The following is a 20,420-nucleotide window of genomic DNA, read 5'->3' as shown; positions in this document are numbered from 1 at the left end:
GTTGCGAGATATTGTGAATACATACAGTGAACTTTGTTTCCAATGACACTTCTTTACAGCGAAAGCTGTATATCACTAACCTTCTGTAGTTTTTTCGGTGTCCGGCGACAGAAACGGACTTAGCGATTTCTAACAAACCCACATCGGTGCAGTGCACCGGCGCAGATGTCAAAATGCGGAACAGATTAGAACGCTCGCCGTGAACAATAGCGTGAAGTCAAGGTTATCGCAGTATATAAGTAGGAGAGGTATCGGCGCTAAAGGTAACTGCGTTATCAATAAGGCAGACACGTATAGTTCGTACACCCGAAGAGCAACATGCGTACGAGGAGCGCCGGAGGGAACGGCAACGAGAATGTAAATGGCGCCGGTGCGAAATGACCACTGACGAAGAATGTTCCTGCGATGCTGAACGAAAACAACTATCGCAAGCCCGGGCACTTCCGAACGAGCAACGACCATTCCACTCTGTGAAGATGGAATGGCAGCGAAAGCACTTTGCTTTTCGTTCGAGAGTTTTGACTGTCGTCAGCTTTCGCTGCCATTCCACCTTCACAGAGTGGAATGGTTGTCGTTTTGCCCTTTATCAAGCTGTATCTTCGCATTTGTATATTTAATTGTATCTTCACATTTCTAATGCATATTTTGTAAAACTCCTGCTTTCTATATGTGCTCCCTGTTGCGGCTATAATTTTGGTGCAGTTACTCACAATACACGACCGGTGACAGCTGCTGCAATACATTATAACGAAGGACAGAGTTATTGAGATTTTTCCCTGGCCGTTGCATATGTACAAAAATGTAAACAAAGTTCTTGAATGACAGCTTCAATAAAATTTTCGTCGCCAACTTGTTCATTTCATGGCCTTCACGTTCTTCATATCAGCGACATGCACTGCTTTGCTGGTTTCGAACTGACCTAGTTCTAAAGTTCGTGTGATATTTTCTTATTAAGTAGACAAAGAAGGTGTAAGCATTGCTATCAGTTATTTCTGGCACAACTTTTGGGACATACTACGAATGTATCCTTGTATGAAGAAATACATATATTACGTGTCTTGACAGTGCATAGCGTTCAAGAATTCATTTGCAGCATCTTTGGCAAAGGCAATGCTGTTATCATTCATGTATTTGATCCCTCGACAAATTCTATAAGCAGCAGGCTGAGCTGCAACGTGAGCTCCCCCCCCCCTCCCCCGAACGAAATGTCTGGCTACGCCACGGACCGCTACAACGATTTGAATATTCACACGAGACGATGTCCCATTTCTGTGGGGTGAAAATGAGCAAGTAGCATTTAGAGAACTACGCCAACGCCTGCAAACGCCTCCTGTTCTGGTACACTACGACCAGGATGCCCCTACAGCACTTCACACCGATGCGAACAATGTTGGACTGGGTACTGTACTGGTGCAATGGGCAAGACGGCTCTGAAAAAGTAAGCGCCTACGCCAGCCGAACTCTCTCTTGTACGGAGGAAAACTACTCGACTACCGAAAAGGAATGCCTCGCCGTGATGTGGGCGGTTGTCAAATTTCGTCCGTATTTGAACAGTCCTTCTTTGTTGGCTGACTAACTTAAAAGAATCATGTGGCTGCTTGGCGCGCTGGAGTCAGGCTTCAGGAGTCCTATATGACCATAATTTACTAATCAGAGAAGAGGCACACCGACGCCGACTGCTTCTCGCGGTAACACGTCGATCCCGCAGCGAGCGATGACGTGGACGTGGACGCTGTATTTCTGGACGTCGTCGAAAGCGTCCCCATTCCACAAGAGCAGCGCCGCGGCCAAAGCTGCTACCACTCATTATTTTCTCGGAAGGCCGAAGTACACACGTTCCGCGACTTTATACTATGGGACTGCCACCGTTTTGTCTGCGGAATGATGTTCTCTATAAGAAGAACTTTTCCGCAAGCGGCAGCACGTACCTGCTTGTCGCACCGGCATCACTTCGAAAAGAAATGCTAAAAGCATGCCACGATGAAACCACCGCAGGTCATCTAGGCTATTCGAGAACATTGTCCCGACTCCGACGCAAGTACTACGGGCCAAAGCTACCCGCTGCTGTAAAACATCACGTACGAGCATGTGCCGGCTGCCAAAGATGGGGAACATCGACCGGCAAGCCAACAGGCCTCTTACATCCAGTCGAAGCACCAGGCCAGCCATTCGCCCAAGTAGGAATGGATTTCCAGGGCCGATTTCCAACTTCTACAGCCGGCACCAGATGGATCATTGCTGTCACCGATTACCTGATCACAGTGGGGCACAGCAGCCGAAGCAGCTCATTTTTTTTCATCGAAAACGTCGTGCTTAGGCACGGCGCCTCAAAAGTAGTCATCACAGCCAGAGGGACTGCCTTCACTGCCGAGCTCTTTGACTCGGTTCTCAGACTAAATGGTGCAAGCCACTGGAAAACAACCGCATATCATGCCCAGACCAACAGACTAACCGAGGGTCTTAGACCCTCGCAGACATGCTATGCATGTACGTCGAAGCGGAACATAAGAACTGGGATCAGATTTTGCCTTACGTAACTTTCGCCTACAATGCCGCTCGTCAAGAAACGCCTAGAATGACACCTTTCAGCTTAGTCCACGGTCGCGAAGCCGTGACGACGTTGGATGCCATGCTTCCGCACGAGCTCGACGGCATACCTACCGACGTTGAAGAACTTACTCACCGCACCGAAGAGGCAGACAGCTTTCCCGAGTACGTACCTGCCTTCAGCCAGACCACGGTGCGAAACGGTACGATCTTCGACACAGGTGCGTTTTCTACCCTCCCGGCGACAAAGTATGGGTCTGGAGACCCATACGCCGTCGTGGTCTTTCCGAAAAACTGCTAAGACGGTACTTGGGCCGTACCGAGTGATCCGCTGCCTGAACGACGTGAATTACGAGGTCGTTCCTGACAATGACAACTGCTTCATTCGCCGCGAGTACTTACCCGAAGTGGCGCATGTCGTACGGATGCAGCTGTACCTGTCGAAATAACTGTATTTTACTAACTCAATAATAACTCTGTACTATTGTACACCACCCTCATACGCTTAACGTGCGCATCGGGGCGATGATTCCTTCGGAGGGACGGAAATTCCGCGCCTGTACTCCGATGAAGAAAAGGACAATGCGAGCATGCATGGGCGTTTTTATCAAGGCGCAGTGAAGAGGTCTTGTCTTGTCTTGTATATTTAATAGTGGCGCGTACCCACTATGGGGGATTGGCCAAGAAGCAGGCGATTTTCAATATGCTTAAAAGTAAAGCGAAATTATATTTCAATAGTGAAGCGTGGGACGACAGAACTGTAATTTAGAAGTGTAATGAAAAAGTTTTAAGAATCTTGATAAAGTCGCGGTTGCGTTCAATATGAAAAATGCGACCTGCCGCTGTGCCTGCTGAATAGTGCTCTAAGATCCCTGTTTTTGACGTTGCGACAATACTTTTTCACATTTAAGTAAAGATAGAGGTGTATGTACTGCATGATCACACCGGAAAAAGGCAGGCACGGAGAAGAAAAGTATATCTTGAGTCAGCCTTTGCAAATTAACCTGTTCTGCAAGGGTCTGTGGTAAAAGCGACCAGCTGTGATTGTGTGTCTGTGCTCTCTGTCTCCTCTCTTACTGCTTTTCTCCCTCCCTCCCAGCCTAGGGTAGCAAACAACATTTGCCCTACACGCTATACCGCCCACTTTTGCCCTTTCTTCTCTCTCTCTCTCTCTTGAGAAAGCTGTTTATATACATGTTATGCACAGACAGACGTGAACGAGCATCGAGTTAAAGGAGTCAAACGATAGCGGAAAGTTGGAGAGAAACAAGGAAAAACAGAGAGGTCGGACTTACCTAGTGTTTAATAAGTAAGCTGTTATTCTGCACAGGAGAAACAGAAGCAAAAGAGAAGAAAAGGTGATTAACGATGATGAAGACGCATTACAGGGATGCTAGATGCATTATCTTGCATCGTTGCTCAAGGCACGAGCCTACTTTGATGTTGTCGAAATATTCCAGAACATCCTTCAATGACGATTGTTGCATATCCTGTCAAGCGACCTCTGACGCAAAGAAAGGTCTTAAAGACCTGCCGGAAACCAACACGCATCAGAAAGATAAACAGGTGGCTACCACCCAATCACGGACGTACGGAAGGCCCGTCAAATCCGACCTTCGGAAGCTGTTACAGAAGAGCTGCAATCAGCGGCTCAAGTACGGCAAGAACCTGTGGAATGGACATAGGAGGCGGTATTTGGAAATGAGAAAGAAGCACAGGCATGGAGTTGAGCGGAGGTTTGAGCATGCTCTGAATATTTTCTTCCCCGTTAGTTTCAGTCTCTTGGCTGAAAGCACCACCAAGTTCATCAGCTTGTTTGTTCCCCTCCTTGTGCACAAGAGCGGTGGGGCGGGCGTTGGTCTGCACTGTGTTTTCTTTATGTTTGCTTAACTGCAGAGGTACGAAGGGAACCAAAGGGAAAGAAAGCGCAGGAGTTGTGATCGTTAGCCTTTTATAGGGTTGCAGAAAAAACATGTTAGAGGCGTTGGCACACAGTTATGAGCAAGAGGTTGGAGATATAATACAGGTTTTAAAATGTAAACGTGGTGTTAGTACGCAGCGACTAGGAATTTCATCGGCGGGAGGCCCCAGGTTCTATCGCCCGACATCAGCGGAAGGAGGGCTATCGGCGGTCAGGTCATCGCAGTTTGCGGGAAAAGTCAGCATTTCTTTCTTTTTTTACTTTGTTCGCAGGACACAAATGTGCTCGACTTCGAAGACACTTCTTTTTATTCGTTGGCGTTACACACCGTTCTGGATAAATGCAATATTTATTACCATAACTATTATTTCGTGAGAAAAAAAGAAAGGCCAAGGACGGCCGGTATGTTGCCTCTGGAGAGGGCACAACAGAAAAACGTGTTAACTAAGAGAAAACAAAATGAAAGCTTTATAGCTCTCGGGAAAATGATGCTGTTCAACGTTTCGGAATTCCCGCAGGCTGCTCACCGTTGCGCACCTAATATATACTGCTCCATTTTCCTTGTGACCGTACATCGCAACCGAACCCTCCACTGCATGTAACACATACACACACACACACGCATGCACACACACACACATGCACACACAAACGCACACACACGCACGCATGCATGCACGTATGCACACAGGTTGTAGCCGCCCCACAAGGCCAACATTAGTAGGCAGGTAAGCGAAACGCAGCAACAAGTACAATTACAGCGCGTTGCCTCGAAGCCGTCGTGGGTCATCGGGCTCTGAAAAGAGAGCGAGCGAGAAACAAATAGAACGGTCGTTGTGTTGCAAGAGATACAAAAACATCAAGCACCGCTCGCCCGCGGAAGCGGGCAAGAAAAACCGTTTTTCACTGGCGTCCCACGGCCTCCACTGTCTTCTTTTCCACGCGCCCAGACATCCAACGACTGTGCTTCGAGGAATCAGTCAATAAACGCACCACCGTCGCGAGAGCTCCCGCGGGCCTTCAATTACTCGCGTGCTGCTGGTTTCCCAGATGCTGCGCGCGAGCTGCGAACAAGAGAGCGGCGCATGCACTGAGGAGGGAGATGAGCGACCGGGCACGGCACGGCGGCGCTCAGCACGCGCCACGGTGGGGTAACAGTTGCGCGCGAGGCGCCCGTATCCGTTCCTCGCAAGAACACGCATGCAGGAAGCTCGCCGGCCTCGGCACGGGCGCGAGCGGCGCTCGCCCCGAATGCGGGGTGAGCAATATCGCTAATGGAGGCTAATTAATCGCGCGACGTTAATTATTTTCGGGATTCGAACGTCTTGGGATATTGCGAAAGCGAGGTCGCTTGAGGAGAGAGAGGAGCACGCGTGCCTGAATGACTTTCTCTCACTCTCTTTATCTCCTTTCTTTATCTTTTCTTTTGCTTTTTCTGCCTGTCCTCCTTGTTCACGATTGTTGTTTTTCCTCTCTGTATCTTAAGCGCGAAACTTCCACTGTCACACCGCAGCGCTTCGGAAGGCGTTCAAATCTCCAGAAAGCGTCGTTAATTTAAATTGCGAATGGAGGCCCTTTCTTCGAACCACGTAAAACCCTCCTCATCCCGTGTCTGCCTCTCTTTCTCCCTCAATATCTCGCCATCTGCTTTCTCTCTTTCCTTCATCGTCTCTCACCTTTCCCCAGACAGGCAATTGTAAGCCGGCCACTGCGGTGAGCATGTAAAGATAACCAAACGCGAGCGCGAGGAAGACCAGCGACGGTACGCGCCGCTTCCCGCCTCTTGCGTTCCGACTTCTCTTCCGCTTCCCGCCGACCACTTTGTGGAATTCGTTTCAAAGGAACAAATTCTGCGGCTGCCCATTCGGAGCGAAAACAGTTTTTGACTGTTCCTCGGGCGGTGGGCCATAAATATTTATTACGCGCACCCGGTACCAGGCAAGTTCTATGCCAAGTTACCCATCTCTTCCCTCACTTTCTCCCACTTCATGTTCTTTTTTATGTTGTTATTATTTCAGTTATTAAGGTTCGCAGTGCGAAATGCTTTATATGACGGCCTCTTTCTTTGTCTATGAGCAGAGGTCGAAACTGAAGCACTGCCTCGAAAATTTTGGCACTGCTCAAGCAACGCACACACATCCATTTTTCTAACACACGAATCACATGTTGTTGTTTTGGCACACGTATTGCTTTATTCTCGCGGGCCTATTGTCTGGGTGCGCCGAGTCGGTCGAGATTGCAAGTTCTTTCGGACTAACGGACTAACGGCACTAAAAGGTAAATTGCGGGACTTAACGTAAGGAAACTGCACAGGGGATTATGAGGGACGCCTTATGGGGAGCTGCGGAGCCATGCTTTCTACATAAAGATTGTTAATAATAGCAAAGAAATAGCTGTCGTGGACAATGCAGTCACAAACAGTGACAATGCTGCCTCCTGAAAAAAGAAGTAAGTGGGGATGCGCATAAATTAGATAAAGTTTGGAGATTCGTTGGCGTGAATTAAAAGTTTTAGACAACGGGAATTATTAATTAGGAAACAATACATAATTCAAATACGATAGTCTTGTGTCTATAGTTTTAGCATGATTGACTGACAGCGATGAGTGACGGGCAGCAACTGTCCGTCACTTAGCCGTGTCTCGCCGTGGGGGTCGTTGCTCCTCGCTCCGGAAATCCAGCTTGCCGCGACGTGGGGGCCAGTGCCCCCTGCTCTTTCTTCGAATCGAGGTGGCTGCTCAAATGGGGCGCGACCACAGCCACTCGGCAAACCTGCGCTTACTTTTAAATGAAGCCAGTGCACTCTCCGTTCGTAAGCTGCCGAAACGTGTATTCCTTGCCGCCGCCAAACCGAGCTCCGAACAGCGTTATACCAACTAGACTGAACGTCAATATTTGTGCAGATTCATGCCAAGCAATGTTGGTCATATGTATTTACTGTGATACATTCTGATTTGGCGTAAGTGTAGCAGAGGTATGTATTTGTGTGTATAACAAGGGGTATGTATGTGCTGCACAAGGTGTGAATAGTTCGATCACGTAGGCTAAATCCGACAAAGTGCGCAAATAAGATAGCCCTAAATTTGCGTAGCGAAATATTACAGTCTATTATTTATCAATTTTCCCGCAGCACGCACATGAGTGTTGCAACTGCTTGACTTAATGTTGCCCCGCGCAGCCACCATACACCCTATGTTTCTTGTTGAGGCCGTGTAAACACGCGAAAGAAGTGAAAATGAATAAATAAACTGTTTTATTCAATCAAGGTTCGCAGTTCTCTTATATTTTTGTTTGTACACAGAATGAATGCAGTGGTTGGTTCATACAGTACTGGGCCTCGAGAAGACAAACAACAATAAAATCAGTGAACCCAGTTAACACGTGGCCCATTTTATTATTTATTAGCTGAGCGCTACGTTCACTTTACTTCAAACAGCTCTATACAACAGATATACTACAGCCATCATCGAGTCGATGTCTGGCAACTGCACCTCGCGAAACAACCGTCGCAGACTCAGTGCAACATGGAACTAAACGGTCACGCACTTGCCACCAATACAGGCCATCAGGCCAAAGAAGTGTTGCCTTAGACTGCCGCGTAAAACATATTGAAGCTAACATCACCAACCTCACGTACTTTTGTTTGTTACCAAAAGCCAGTAATGCGCATTTCAAAGCAATGGGCAAACGAGCGAAATTTCCTAAACGCATAAAAAGCGTGTATAAAAAGACGAAATTAGTTAGTGGAGCATTCTTTCAAAAGTCAAGTTGCACTTATTTGACCGATCGCGCCAAATGACGAGCAGTGCAATCAAATCATAACAACGATCTGATTGTACGAGACGCCGTAATCGGAGACTTCGCATTGATTTTGACCACCTAAAGTTCTTTAAGTAAGCACATTTGTGGCAGCTTTTCTAAAGGATTGGATGACCACTGTCGTATGTGCCGAAACCACGGTGTCCCAAATCTCCCGTTTTCACGCATTGTAACAACGCTAAACGTAGAAGATGTAGATAAAAATTTTGAAGACCAGCGAAAGCACTGTATTTCAAGAGCTAGCTCATTTTCTGTGAAGTTGGGCAATGTTTGGTAGAATCACCGTGGTCCGTGCGTTGCTTGCTGACCCGGCCGCTTTGCCACCTGCGTCGTAGGTTTATGCACTGTCTAATAGTGTTTCCCAGTCAGGTCGCACCTTGTAGTTTATAGGAAGTTGTAAGGTATTGAGATATTGAGAAAATGCCCTTGATTATTTTTTTACAGGTAAATGCAGGTACGTCCACTCATTCTGAAATATTTTGGCTCTGGTTGCGGCATTACGGTGCTCAATGCTCACGTGAGTGTAAGACGCACCGTGTGCAACTCAACAGAGAGCATAACAGCGAGTCATTTAAAGAAGGTACGGTGACTCGCCTGAAACAATATTAAAGCATGTTCGCTTGGACGTTCGATACTTACAGTTAAGGGCAAACAGTTACACAATCCTTTTTTGCACCTTTCCGATAAATTTTGTATTCACCTCGCCGTGGCAAGACGTGTGGAACAAATAACCTTACATCTTGGCAAAAATGCGAAACCTGCTTCAAGTGGCTGGCACTTGAAACAGGTCGAAGCAAGTACAAAATGTAATTAATGGCGGCCACCGCCGTAAGTATTTTAATATGCAAGAAACTCTGAACACATATAGACATGATCAATTCACAACTTGCTATATCTTGGAACACGGCATGTTTGCCGTGGGTGGCGGGGTAAGTGAGGGCCACTACCGTCGATTTGGGTAGTCTACCGTTTTGTGGAAGCCAACAGTCATCGCAGGAAAATCAATACATTCGCACATTCGTCACCTCCAGGACCGGCCTGCGATCATTTTTCACTGGTGTACAAATAGACGCATGTCGCAAGAGAACTGCACGGCGCCACGGAATCTTTGGCAAGAACAGCTTGATGCATCACATTTCCTGAGTTGTCACGCAAGCGAAGGCGGTAATGTCCGGGGTACGTGTCGACTCAGCCTTGGGACGACCATATCCGCAGAAGCCACATTTGCGCAGCCAAAATAGCCACACTGGCTGACGGCGCAGCTCCTGCAGAAGTTTGGGAACGCCCGCCTGCGAGAAGCGTGACCGCAAGGTAGAAAAGGAGCATTATTGAACAGCATCGGAATTGACCGACAGAAAGTCGGTAGCCGTTTTAAAAGCGTAGCTTGACAAGCAGAAACAACAGCTGTCAGACCGAGAAACTCGACAGGACTCGAAGGATGCTGCATAGAAAAATAAATTCATCAAACTAAATTACTGGGTAACGCATCTGGGACAGCGGAAACACTAACCTTACTGCAAACGCAGACTTGACATTAAGCAGCAAGACGCCAAAAGGAATAAGCACGTGGCGATTCCACCTTAACATTCGCACTTTAGCTGCCCATGGCGTCACACAATTTGATGGCACCTGCTCGGGTCTAATTAACGGATTACCGATAAGCAAGGATTAAAAACAAGTACATATATTCTGTAGGAAGTCGGAGTTCCACCAGGAGAGTTCTGAGAATTTTCACCACACTATAACGAGAAAAGCACGCGCAATTTATTTCTAATATGTGTCGTTAGGCTGACATACCGGTGTCGCACTTTGGGTTCCAAAAACGATGAGAGAAGCACTGTTCTTCATTTTCTGTGTTATAGTAACCGACCTTCTTGATACAAACAAACGCGCCCGAGCCCTGAAAGTTAGAAGACAGCGGAGAGCTAGGCTGGTTAAAAATGAAATTGCCTTGCAATAGTAGCTTGCCAAAACTACGATATTATTATGTAGTGGGCGAAAGTCAATTCGGACTAATTTTGACCACCTGGGGCTACCTGAGGTGCACCCAGTGCAAGGTACAGGTGTATTATTCCATTTAATTTCCATCTAAATGCGGGTGCCGCGTCGGGTTTTGAGCCCGCGCCCTTGGGCTTAGCAGCGCGACGCCAAATTCAGTACGCCACCTCGGAGGGTGAGCTGGGCAAGTTGGTTTAGATTTGTGGTAAAGGATCGCAAACAAACAAATAAACGCAGAAAACATAGACAGAACAAATGCTTGTCGAGTCTAGGTTTTTTTTTTTCATTGATATGATACAAGGGAATGTTGGCGCACAATTTAAGGCGCTGGCTACTTCTTAGCTCTTAAATGGGTATAGTCTACAAGATACAGGGTTCAAGATTACATATCAAATAACGTTTTCATGAAGCACCAGAACTTCTCAAGCAGCGTTTTCACAGTAACACTATCACATAAGAAATACATGGTACACACAATATACAAGTTAACTGGCTCCACAGTCCGGTAGGAGAAAGTCTCAAAAATACAAATGATACTGCCGCCTAATAATACAGTCTATAGTCAGTGGGTGGTGCATACATTGTGTAAATTCATTATCACATATAGTCACAACCGAAGAGTCAACATAATATAATCCACAAACACATACATATATACAGCGACTTTGAAATTAAAGGAATATTAAAAGCGTTATTAACGACCAACAATGCCACTGTCTTCGAGATAAGTTTTTTAATGCTTTCAAAGTGCTCTTCTCAAAGGCCGTCGTTGGCCAAACACCCAAAAGTTTCTTTAAACTGAAAGGCCTGCGGTCTAATGTAATTCTGGCTTATTTAAGTCGGTGTCTTGGTGTGTCGTGATGTAGGCAATCTAGAATGAGGTGATGTATATCTTCATCTACAAATCCACAGTCACATTCGGGGGTTTCTGCATGGCCAATTTTATGTAGGAAATGTTTTGTGTAGACAGTGCCTAGCCTTAATCGATGAATAAGGGTTTCCATATTTCTATCTAATGACAATGAAAATTTGAATTCAATAAACGAATCAATATGACGCAAATCCGAGCTCTTAGGATTCTGGTCAAGCCATGTATTTCTACACATTTTGAAACACGTTGCCCTTATGATGCAGCGTAATTCATTCTTTGATATTGGGGACGGAACCACGTCATCTTTGAGGTGTGGTTGTCGTGCTGCTTCATCAGCTGCTGTGTTGCCAGGAATGTTACATTGCCCTGGTATCTACTGCAGTGCTATTTCATGCTTCGCTTGCTTTGCCTTTGTGAGGTTTTTAAGCTTTTCGTATATTATGCTATCACTGATTGTTTTTCCTTTTGTGCTACAGAGTGATGTTAGAGCAGCCTGCGAATCGCTGAAGATTACCCATTTTTGCGCATCTCTTACTGATGTTATAAATTTTATTGCACATATGATTGCGAATAGTTCAGCCGTTGTGGACGAAGTCGCCTGAGATAAATGATTCCTGTTTATTGAAGTGCGGTAAAATGAATGCTGAACTCTAAGAGGGTGCTGTACTGGAGCCATCTATACAGACGTGTCTGTATCCTGCATACCGCATATATATCTGGTAAAGTGCTAGTTGTTGAGCACCGAATGAGCATGTCTCTTTTTCTGAATATCCAGTCTAATGAAAATTCTATTTCTGGAAAATGTAAGCAGCCATGGAGGATATTCGACGTCTGAGTTCCAAAATGCATTTCTGGGCAGTATATGAAGCTTTTCTCCAATTTCTTTATGAACACAACTACTATCTCGTTTCATTATGTCTAGAGCCAATGGGTGGCTTTTATGCTTTGTTTGAAGACGGAAATAATGTCAGCATGTTTCTGTAGTTCTCATAACTGGAAACCGTTATTGGCGAACCTCAGCTACAAATCGTTCGTGGAACTCCTAGACACATGCGTAGTCCTCTAGCTAAAAGTCTTTGAAGTCGCTCTTTTGACGTATGGGAAAGTATGTGTAAGATGGGCGGGGAATACGCAATTTTTGTCGTAAGAATGCATAGTAAACAGACAGCATGGACGATACTGATCCGCCCCCTGATGTGTCTGGAAGTCTGCGAAGTACAGTCCCTATCGCATTGACCTCATTTTCGAGTATTTTTTTTTATGTGGGGTGCCCAAGATAGCTGCCTATATCAAGTATTATACCAAGAAATTTATGCTGTGTGACAATCATTAGAGGCTGTCCTTCCCGATTAAGGGTGAAATTTTTAACTGCCTCCGAGTGAAGGGCAATACAGAAGCCTTTGCGTGTGATAGAACTATTCCTCTCTCTTTGAAAAATTGGTTAATGATATTTATGCCGTCTTGCAATGGGATCTGAAGTGATTGAGCATTAGGCCCAGATGTCCAAATACACACATCATCAGCACGCAATAAAATCTTAACTGGGATGGCAGTCTTCTTGTTAAATGAGCCATTACACAGTTAAAGAGAAAAGGGGTTGAGTACGCTTCCCTGTGGTACTCTCTGTTTGACAACATGTTCAGCACATTTTCCTTCACGTGTCTGACCAAATGTTTTACGACCTGTTAAAAATTCAGAAATCTATCGCAAGGACCTGCCAGACATTCCGAGTTCTAACATACTTAGCAGAACATGAACGTGACTAGCAGTGTCAAATGCCCTCTTGTTGTCTAGGAATGCTGCTATCATCAAGTTTCTACGTGCACGTTCGTGTTCCACACAGGTTAATATATCCAATATTGCATCCATCGTGCACCTCTGCTTTCTAAGACCTACTAGGTAGTTGGATAACACATCTGCTTCATTACACTACCATTGATGTCGCACGTCAATCATTTTCTCCATTACTTTGGATAAACAACTTGTCAAACTAACTGGGCGGAAGGATTCAAGGCAAGGGCGTCTTACCCGGTTATAAAAGTGGGATGACTCGAACGACTTTCCGAAAGTCAGGTACAGTTCCTTCTATCCATAAATTAATATAGATGTCTATGAAAGCATTTCTACAGGACGGCATATGGTACGTAATACCGTCCGGCCTAGCAGCAGACAGTTGAGGAGATGATGCAATTGCACATTAAAGCTCGCTTAATGTCAAAGCGTGATATAATTGTTGATGTTGTGTCCAATAGCAAGCAGTAATTTTCTGCTTAGCCAACACTACTGAATTATCAAATTCTGCACATTGTGATGGAAAAGTAGGTCTCGAAATAAGCTCATAAAATTCATCTGCAACTATTATCTCACACATGCCACGAGCTACAGCGAGAGCACGAAATGAAAAGCTCTACGTTACAGTTGCGCTTAAAAATTCGTGGGACAGACGTATGAGGAGACAGCGTGCCGCAGAAATCGCGCCCGCGCTGTTTCCCGAAATTTTCCATGCGTCTGCGCATTACAATATGAATTTTCTGAGCGTTTTTTGTATGCTTCTGAACTTCCTTTCCGTCGGTACGCTCTTTCGGATGGTTGTCTGATGGCTCTTATGTGTTCATACTCTCCGTCAACTGCAGCATAATCTTTTGGAATTGAGACCTTCTTTGTACATATGTTCACACTATCCTGCAAAACTTCACTAAATATTTCAAGCGTTGTATGTTGATTAATTGGATCCGTTAGGCGGTACCGAAAATCCCTCCAGTAGGTTAGTCTGCTGTAACGCCTGATATAATAGTGCATGCTAGGTTTACTAACAAGGATGGGAAAATGATCACTTTTGCGCGTTTCCATAACCGTTGTCCATCCCACGCCATTCACTAGGTCTTGTGAACACAGGGTAACATCTATGCAGCTTGAATAATTATATCCACGAAAAAATGTTGGCGATCCATCGTTGAAAACAGTCTGAATAGCATTACCACGTGCATCACAGGGATCACTGCCAAAGATAATGTTGTGTGCATTGAAGTATCCACATATACATACATTAGAATGAGCTATTTTGAAGATACCCACTAGCGCTTTTACTGAAATACGGTTTGAAGGTTGCAGATATTGATTAATATCTATTATGCACTGCTTACCAAAGGATACTTTACATGCGATGAATTCTGGAAAGTCTGAATCACTGGACTGAGTTTGATAATATCATAAGTCCTTTCCGACGCACAGCAGCACTCTGCTAACAGCACCTGGATGAGACGTCCTGCATACCACATAATTCGAGAGGCGAAAATCGTCACTGATTCCCGCCTCTTGAATGCAAAATATTGGAAAGTTGTATTTTACAAGCAAGTTTACGAAAGTCAGCACACTTTCTTCGAAGGGTGTTGGGATTTCACTGAAATATGGAGACATTCTTGTAGCGGTCATTCATGTACTCCAGTTGTAGCCCGGATTCTTGACATAATAGTGCTTCCAGAGGCAACAAGGCTTTCACTTCTGGTAGGTTGTTTACTTCCGGCAAAGCAGACAGGATTGCCTTAAGATCTGCGTAAAGCATTGGCAAAATTTGCTGCGTCACCAATGCGGTGGTATGGTCGCTATTAACTGGCGTTAATTCTGCAGTAAGTACGTGATGTCCCTGAGAATAATGTGTGCGAATATTGGAGAGCGCTGTGGGGCGCTATAACGTAAAACTATTCCAAACTTTTCTATTTCAATTCTGCAATCAGCCCTCCGCGATTGGTCAAAAACTTTTTTGGACCACCCCCACTTCACCTGTCTGTCACGCGACGTCACAAAAAAAGCGTTAACTCCCCATATGATAGGACGTGTACACACGGATTATGCATGATTTGACCGAACAAAAGAAAAATTGTTATTTCTGATTCGACGCCTCTTCGCCATTAGCCCTCGGCTCCGAAAACACTTTCAGAACTAAGATTCCGTCAATTGCCTTAATTATTCTATAAGAGACTCAAAGTGTGTTGGGGGACTCGTGACAATCTCAAAGCCATGCGCGTGCGCGTAACGTTAGTTCGAGTACATAGAGAGAGAAAAGGATGCATAGAAAGGCAGGGAGGTTAACCAGAGGCAGTTCCGGTTGGCTACCCTGCACTGGGGGAAGGGTGAAGGGGGATAAAAAGAGAAAGAGAGTGGAAGGGGGAGATAGAAAGAATTAGAGACGAGCACGACCAAACCGAGTACATTACAGAGTGGTAGGGAGCGGCGTTCTTACAGCCTATGGTGAAGCCCCACAGACCGCAGGAACCTTAATAACGCGAGTAGGGCCTTTAGCGTGGATGTTCTCTGGAAGTACTGACCTAAAGCTTTGAATTCTGATAGTGGACGATTGTCCAACTGGTCCAGTACTCTGCACAGCACTTGTCTCTGAGCACTATATCGTGGGCAGACACAGATAATATATGCGAGCGCCTCATCGATGTTGCATGTGACGCATGTGGGGCTGTTGGCCATTCCAATAAGGAAAGCATATGAGTTCCTAAATGCAACGCCTAGCCACAGACGGTACAGCATGGCCTGTTCACGTTGTGGTAACCCAAGCGGTAGGTGCATCCGTATGTCCGGAGACAACGAACGCAAACGACACATGGTGAAAGCGTTCGAGTCTCGCAGAGGCAAAGTACATTCACGGGACATCAGTCGCAGCCCAGCCGCAGCGTCTGTTCGCGAAAGTGGAATCAAGACACGCTGACCACTTTCATGTGCAGATCGGGCGACTTCGTCGGCGTTGTCATTCCCGCTGATGCTGCAATGTCCCGGAAGCCATCGAAAGATTATGTTGTGTCCCTTGTCATGGCTGCGATGATACATGCGTCGAATTTCTGAGGCCAGTTGTTCATTGGAACCATGGCGCATTGGGCTTTGTAAGCACTGAAAGGCTGCCTTGAAGTCAGTAAAGATTGTCCATTGTTGCGATGGTTCCTGCTTAATGAAATCAAGTGCAGCACGGAGTGCCGCGAGTTCCGCACCCGTCGACGCGGTCACAAATGACGTTTTTAATTTGATTTCTTCACATTTTGTGGGGACGAAGACTGCAGCAGCAGAGCTGTTGAGTTTCACCGAACCATCTGTGTAGATATGTTGGCGGAATCTGTGCACGTTGTGAATGTGTTCCAAAGTTGCTTGTTTCAAAGATTGCAAAGGCGCTCCGGCCCTGTTTCTAATGCCTGTAATTGTCAATTGCACTTGCGGCCGGTGCAGATATCACAATGGATCTGATAATCGTGTAGCAGGAGTAAATTCCGATGGCAAGCAGGGCTGATGTCTTGCAACACTTTTGGCAAACGTAGAATGTGGCCTCTATGCTGGCAAGCAAGCAAAATGGTGTGAGGGAATCCGAGTCAGGTCGGATGTGTGCTCTCAGGACATATGTATCTATATAGACTGTCAAAGGAGTGTCTCCGGCCATGGCCACTTTCGCAATCGATGACGTAGTTTTGAGGAGACCGAAACAAGTTCCGAGTGCTTGTGCTTGCACACTCTGAAGTTTGCGGATATTTGTAGTGCAAGTATTTCCTAGTACAGGTAAGCTGTACCGCAGGAAGCCCAAAAACAGTGCTTTGTATAGTTGCAACATATAGTTGCATGCATATTAGGTACTGCGTACGTGTGCGCTCATCGCAGTGTGTTTTTACAACACGTCTGTATGATTGCCAGAAAAAAAAAATTAACATTGGTTACCCTCTTCTGAGGCTAGTTAGATGTCGTATGAGCTCAACCATTTCCTAAAGTCAATTTAAACAAATACGGGCAATTCCATGGGTACGGCCTGTTAAGAAAATTACTCTCACTCTGTCTCACTTCATCTCGATACCCCATTCCCCCAGCACAGGGTAGCAAACCGGGCGTGCGTCTGGTTAACCTCCCTGCCTTTCCAGTCTTCTATTTCGCTCTCTCTCTTTCTCTGTCTCTCTCTCCCTGCCCTTGCGGATAAACCTGAAGCTGTTTCAGGTAAAAATGCCGTTACCACATTCTGCGTGTGTCACATTTCGGCACATGAGCGAAACGAGAACAAAGTGAAAATGGGAGCCAACGTTTTGACAAGTGTACTTGTCTTTTTCAAGGCGACATATGCTTTCGTCGGCACAGTATATACAGTGGGGTTCTTCTAAAGGGGAAGGGGGAAGGCGGGTGGGTGCGGCAACGACCGAAGGTGTGTTAGCGACGAGGGTGTAGAATTGAGAATAAAGGAGTGCTTTGCACAAGGCCGATGACACGGCCGTGTGTCAGCCGGTGTGTCAACGGCCGTGTGCCCAGCACCCCTCTATCACTTACTTCGCTAGTGGTCGTGGGCTATCATGTTTCTGAATGAGATAATAAAAGAAAGAAGCGGCAAAAAACGGTATCGTGGAAAAAACTATAAAAAATTACTGCAATGGAATAACGACATAAATAAAGAAAAATAAGGCAGAAAGAGAGGGAAAAACACTATGCAGACAAACTGAGTATTGTTGCTTATAGCTTTAAATTTAGCATAACGAATAGATTCTAAAGCTCCCTTTGAGACGTTTATGCCTGTCGGTTGCAATGTCTTGAACTTATGAATAAGGTATGATTCTCTGTATTTTCTTTCTCGTTCAGAACGGCAATTTGACTGTAAGATGTACGACATGCTGCGGACTCTCTAATCAACAAATGCACAAGCCAAAAAGCCGCATGTCGGTGACGGCGGAAAAATAATAAAGGGATGCCGTCAACGTCTGCTGGCTAGTAGGCGACAGAAAATTCTCATGGACCTTAACACTATCCTCTACGGTGAAGTACGTGCCAAGAGGATCAATCTCATTTCATAGTTCCTGTTTTCTTTCTTTTTTTTTTTGCCTGTGTGTAACGCGAGTTGCTTCTACAAACTCACCGCAGCTGCTCGTTATAACTGCGCTGGAAGATGGGTATCCGAACAGATGCAGTCAAGCCTCAGATGCTGCTTAGAACAATGAGAACCTAAATATCTGCAAGCCGTCACGAGTCGAGTACGGCTCGCATATCATTATGTTATGCGTCTACGGCTACAATTTTTCCTCGTGTCATATTCTATCGCAATTTATTTTCGCAAAAACATTTTTTCGCGAAGGTTGCAACAGTTTATGCCACCACCATTTTTGCATTAGAGACACCACCTAAATTGATTAGCGCAAATCTATCAGTGCGTTGTCCTCACAGTGAGTTTATAATATTGCGTGAAGTAGGCGCCCGTGATATGCGGCCAGAACACATTTCCACGAAAGCTGCATGCGTTGACTTTTTCAGCACCATGCACTTGCCTGAGAGATCATTTACCAGGGGTAAGCAAATACTATGTATGTGAGTAACAGAAGTTTACACTCGCAGAGTAATTTGCTTAGAGCCTCCGAAGCCTTGTAAACAATGGTGTCTTACATATTCCGCTTGTCTCATTATACTATTTTGCCCAGAACTTGAGCGTGTTCTTTAGTCAAATTTCTTATTCATTAGGGAACTTATCTTTCTCTTGTTGAGAGGTAACTAGATATTGTAAAATAATAACAAATAAAGAAAGACGGTATATTTTCGTTTTTAACAAGTTTTTTTAAAACGCGAGTTTTAAATTCTATAACTATAACTCAAGCCTGCACACATGCGTTTTCAACGCCAAATGTTTTTATGTGTAATCAGTCGTTGTATTCAGTCTCCTAGATTTACGTTTCTGCCGTTCATACAGGGTTATTAATCGTTCCTCGTGTGTCATACTTTAGGCTCCATCCCGCGCTAATTTGCTCTCATGTAAGCATTTCTCAAGTCTCTGTTCATAAATGTTTAGCTCTAACTCGTATTTCGCATGTGTTTCCTATCCTTACGCCGTTTCTAGTGCTTACTGTGTCTTTTTATAGCTAGGTCTGCACATTTGGGTTTTGTCCGCAAGGAATTCGCGACTCATCTGCGCTTCACTGTAAATCGTGCTTTGCTGTAATAATAGTTATACTGCAGCAAAGCACGCTCTAAGGCGGTATGTTTTCGTTTAGTTTCGTCTTTTGGTCTGGTATTCTATTTCTTTTTCTGTTTTATTTGGTGCAGATTTTGCTTTTGCTACTATTTTTCATAGGGCCCTACATCTATAGCTAAATCTATGTCATTATCCGACAAACCAGATCTGTCTTGAACTTCCAGGAAGAGAATCATGGTTGGCCATACATAGTCTTAGAGGGACACTGAAGAGACTAAAGAGAAACGCTTAAATAGTTTAGACAGTGAAACATACTTTCTGTGTTTTCGTTGAATTTTCCTGTCAGAGATAGATTGTTAGAGGACAAAGTGAAGGCCAAAGCCTAAATTCTTAAATCCTGCGCTGAAGCCTCAGCGCCGGTGCGACATCACAAATGTGCGTGGTATTTTATTGTATTTGGACCACTGTGGCTCAGTAAATGTTCTTGAAACTGGTTATGCTCAGTCTTTGGCTCTTTTAGAATGCAGTGTAGCTCATTTTTCTTGACAGTAAGTTAACGAGGCCCGAGAAGACGCCGCCAAAATCTGTGACATCACGGCGAGGAGTGGCAGGAACTTGAAGGTGGTGTCGCCGCCCGCCTTTCATCTTTCCGTCTTTTCTGGCTTACCAAGCATCCTCTAACATTAACAGTGAATTTTTCAGCGTTGTGTCAAGGTACTTTATTATACAGCTCAATTTATTTTTTCGCTTTAGTGTTCCTTTACCATGATATCTGCTGAAGGAGCTAACCGAGTCAATGAAGCAATCATGAAGGGTAACGCTTCAGCCGTTATTAAAGCATTATCAACACTTGCATCAGACTTCGGAAACGTAGATATAATAGTAAATAATCAAGAACGAGTGAGACGTTCTCTGGGAACAAAGAAGTAAGTAATTTTTTTTTAATTTGTGACACCAGAGGTCAGGTTTACCTTTTTGTCCTCTGGAAGACTCCTTGTTGTGAATGCCATCTTGAAAGTGCTGGACTGCCCAACGGCCCTGTGTTTTGTCAGAGTTCTTGACTCCTGTCACGGTGTTGCTTGTCGGCTTCCGGTGAGGCCAGTCAGCGCCACCTGCTGATAAAGAGAGAATTCCGCATAATATGAAATGGCTAAAAAAATGCACCCCCACTCTTTTCGGGGAAGCACATCTTGCGGCGTTGAACTTACGTCCAGAGTATCGTCATGTTTTGTGTCAGTTTCGTAAACGCAAAGACAGAGATTCTCATTTTGTGCCTTCTCAGTGTCAGGTTGTAGTGTGAGGTTTCGTGCGAACGCATGAGGTGTCATGCGTTGGTATTAA

The 20,420-nt window shown here is 45.2% G+C and overlaps 1 protein-coding gene across 1 annotated transcript in view; it reads right to left on the bottom strand.

Moving 5' to 3' along the window:
• Nucleotides 1-7,697: 7,697 nt before the first annotated feature.
• LOC126542475 (titin-like) overlaps nt 7,698-20,420 on the bottom strand; it is a 221,690-nt gene continuing 208,967 nt past the window's right edge. The window contains exons 12-13 of the mRNA XM_055077276.2: nt 20,051-20,194; nt 7,698-9,575 (exon numbers count right to left, since the gene is read on the bottom strand). Of these exons, the coding sequence (XP_054933251.1) occupies nt 9,475-9,575; nt 20,051-20,194 (245 nt within the window). The 3' untranslated portion in view covers nt 7,698-9,474. The remainder of the gene's footprint in view (nt 9,576-20,050; nt 20,195-20,420) is intronic.

The sequence above is a fragment of the Dermacentor andersoni genome, chromosome 2 (genome assembly GCF_023375885.2).
Source record: "Dermacentor andersoni chromosome 2, qqDerAnde1_hic_scaffold, whole genome shotgun sequence".
Taxonomy (NCBI): Eukaryota; Metazoa; Arthropoda; class Arachnida; order Ixodida; family Ixodidae; genus Dermacentor; species Dermacentor andersoni.
This window is presented reverse-complemented; position numbering and strand designations above follow the sequence as displayed.